The sequence below is a fragment of the Cannabis sativa genome, chromosome 3, assembly GCF_029168945.1.
Source record: "Cannabis sativa cultivar Pink pepper isolate KNU-18-1 chromosome 3, ASM2916894v1, whole genome shotgun sequence".
Classification (NCBI taxonomy): Eukaryota; Viridiplantae; Streptophyta; class Magnoliopsida; order Rosales; family Cannabaceae; genus Cannabis; species Cannabis sativa.
The window spans coordinates 46,666,430-46,669,609 of record NC_083603.1 but is presented as its reverse complement, the minus strand read 5'-3'; the positions used below and the strand labels follow the sequence as shown (position 1 = coordinate 46,669,609).

Here is a 3,180-nt window from a genome sequence, read left to right as displayed (position 1 = left end):
ATTAATATTATTTTCACATCTAACAACTACAACAAATATAAATGTCATTAAAACCATTGTTTTAAAAATTAAGCAAAAACAATTGCAACCACCTACCTCTCACCAAGGAAATTAAAGTTAGGTTTGATGCTAAAAAATGTATTAGTGATTAAAATTTACAACTAAAATTTACATTGATTGAGGAATTTCCACAATAAATACTTAAAATTGCACTTTTTTTAATATTGTACATATTTTTACAATTTTTGTTTATTACATATTTTTTGCGTGTATATTTTTTCTTTAGAAAATAACATTATGTTTACATTATTTTCATGTAGCAGTAACACGAAAATAATAATAAAAAAATAACTATATGTATTTTTGTTATAAAAAAAAAGTTAAAATCCATAAAAATATTAAAAAGATATAGTAGATTCCTATGTTTGTAAACTTTTTTTCATTTTTGTGTAATTATAGAAATATCTCTTGACCAAATTAGTTGAGACTAAAGATGTATTAGTCTTTGATTAGGAGGGTAACATTGAGACTAAATATCAATGTTACCCTCCTAATCGTAATTTCAAGTTTGAAAACGCTTGGCTCAAGGAGCCAATGTGCTTTGAAATTGTAAGGGATTGTTGGGAAAGTGGGGGTGATGATAGTTTGCCAAGTAAGTTGGCTCGGTGTGCAGATAAGTTGAGTATTTGGGGGAAGGAGGTGACTGGAAATTTCAAAGTTCGTACTTCCCGTTGTAAGAAAGAGATTCAAAGATTGGCTAATAAAAGGGACACTGCCTCTATTCAGCGTCACAAAGAAGTAAAGGAGGAGTTGTTTCATGTTCTTGATCAGAAAGAATCCTTTTGGATGCAGCGTTCTAAACAGCTTTGGTTGAAAGAAGGTGATCATAATAGCAGCTATTTTCATAAGGCTGCCACAACTAGGAAGAGACATAACAAAATTGTTACTTTGAAGAATGATAATGGAGTCCGTGTAGGTTGGGATAATGGGCTTGCTCAAGTGATGATTGACTACTTCTCAACTTTATTTCAAGCTTCTAATTCGACTTGTCAAGAAGTGGTTGATAGTGTCAATAGCTCGGTTCCTAGCTTTGTTCATGAGGAGTTGCGTATGTTCGTTTCTGAAAAGGAGGTTAAAAAGGCAATTTTTCAGATGCATCCAGACAAAAGTCCTGGCCCGGATGGTATGACACCTGCTTTTTACCATAAATGTTGGAGCATTGTGGGCCGTGATGTTGTAAGGGCTGTTCAGAGATTCTTTTCGACAGGGGAGTTTGATCCGGGTTGTAGCAAAGCTAAGATTGTGTTGATTCCTAAAAAGAAAAATCTGAAGGATATGACTCAACTTAGGCCTATCGCCTTGTGTAATGTGGTGTAAAAGACAATCACGAAGGTGATGGTAAACCGTATGAAGCCTTACATGGATGCTATCGTAGCTGACACTCAAAGTGATTTTATCCAGGGAAGCCTTATTTCGGACAACATTCTAATTTCGTTTGAGGTGCTTCACTACCTAAAGCGGAAGAGAAAAGGAAAAGAAGGTTTTATGGCTTTAAAGTTAGACATGAGTAAAGCTTATGATAGGATTGAATGGCCTTTCTTAGAAGCGATGTTACGAAAGTTGGGTTTTGATCAATGGTGGATTTCGTTGTTAATGAAGTGTGTAACCTCAGCTGAATATCTGGTGGTCCATGAGAACAAGGAGATGGGGCCGATTATACCTTCCCGGGGAATTCGACAAGGGGATCCGTTATCCCCGTATCTGTTTATCCTTTGCGCCGAGGGCCTCTCGGCTTTGCTGAACAAGTATGAAAGGGCTGGCCTCATTCATGGATGTAAAGTGGCTAATGGAGCACCTCGTATTTCCCATATGCTTTTTGCGGACGATAGTTATTTGTATTGCAAGGCTACCATCTTGGAAGCTACTAGAATAAAAGATATCCTCCAAAAGTTTGAAGCAGCTTCAGGCCAAAAGGTGAACTTTTCGAAGTCGTCCATTTTTATAGCACTAACACTACCCAGGGAGTTTGTGATAGTATATGTAACACTTTAGGCATGGCTATTGCGGATGAAGGAAGTTTGTATTTGGGACTTCCAAGTACTCTAAGCAGAAACAAGTCTGCGGTGTTGGGATATCTCAAGGAACGGGTTCGAAAAAGGATTGAAGGTTGGGAGATGAAATTCTTGTCACGGGCTGGTAAAGAAGTTCTGATCAAAACAGTGGCTCAGTCTCTTTCAAGTTATGCAATGAGCATTTTTTTGTTGCCTTTGGATATTACTCGTGATATGGAGAAAGCCATGAACAAGTTCTGGTGGCAAGGTGCAAATAATGCTAAAAACGGTATTCATTGGTTCTCATGGGATAGGCTTTGCTCACATAAGTCTAAAGGAGGCATGGGGTTTAGACATTTGCGCGATTTCAATGTAGCTATGCTTGCCAAACAAGGGTGGAGGCTACTATCTTGTCCTAATTCACTTGTAGCTAAAGTATTCAAGGCTAGGTATTATTCTAATGGCTCCTTCTTCACGGCACGGCTGGGGTCTAATCCAAGTTACGTGTGGCGGAGTGTGTTGGAAGCCCAAGATCTAATTAGGAAAGGCACTCGGTGGTGTGTTTTTAATGGGGAGGAGATAAACGTTCTTCAGGAACCGTGGCTGCCATGTGAAGATGATCCTTATGTTCACTCAAGCCACCCTAGTTTGAGTGAAGCTAAAGTGTGTAATTTAATGGCCATGGAGGGTGGGAGTTGGGATGTTGAGATTTTGAATGGCTTGTTTAATGAGCGGGAAAAGAAGCTTATTTTGGATATCCCGTTGAATATAGGCCACGACAGTGATAATCTTACTTGGAGCTATGAAACGTCAAGCATTTACTCTGTTAAAAGTGGTTATAATCTACTTCAAAAACTTTATGGAAGATGGAGTGCCAATGAAGATGATCTCACCAAGTTTTGGACTAAGTTTTGGAAGCTGAAAATCCCTCCAAAAGTGAAGAATCTAGTTTGGAGAGCTGCTCGAGAATGTCTGCCGACACTGCAGCAGTTGAAGATAAGCGAGTAGACGTACAAACACTCTGTCCTATCTGCCATGGTGAAGACGAATCCATCATCCATGCCCTCATTACTTGTACAAGAGTGAAACAAGTGTGGGACAGAGTTGGCATTGGAACACATGTTGCAGC

At 38.7% G+C, this 3,180-nt stretch overlaps 1 protein-coding gene across 1 annotated transcript; it reads left to right on the top strand.

The window, feature by feature from the left end:
• Window positions 1-594: 594 nt before the first annotated feature.
• LOC133036110 (uncharacterized) lies at window positions 595-1,377 on the top strand. The gene has a single exon (XM_061112600.1). It carries the CDS (start codon window positions 595-597, stop codon window positions 1,375-1,377), a length of 783 nt encoding a protein of 260 aa, XP_060968583.1.
• Window positions 1,378-3,180: the final 1,803 nt, after the last annotated feature.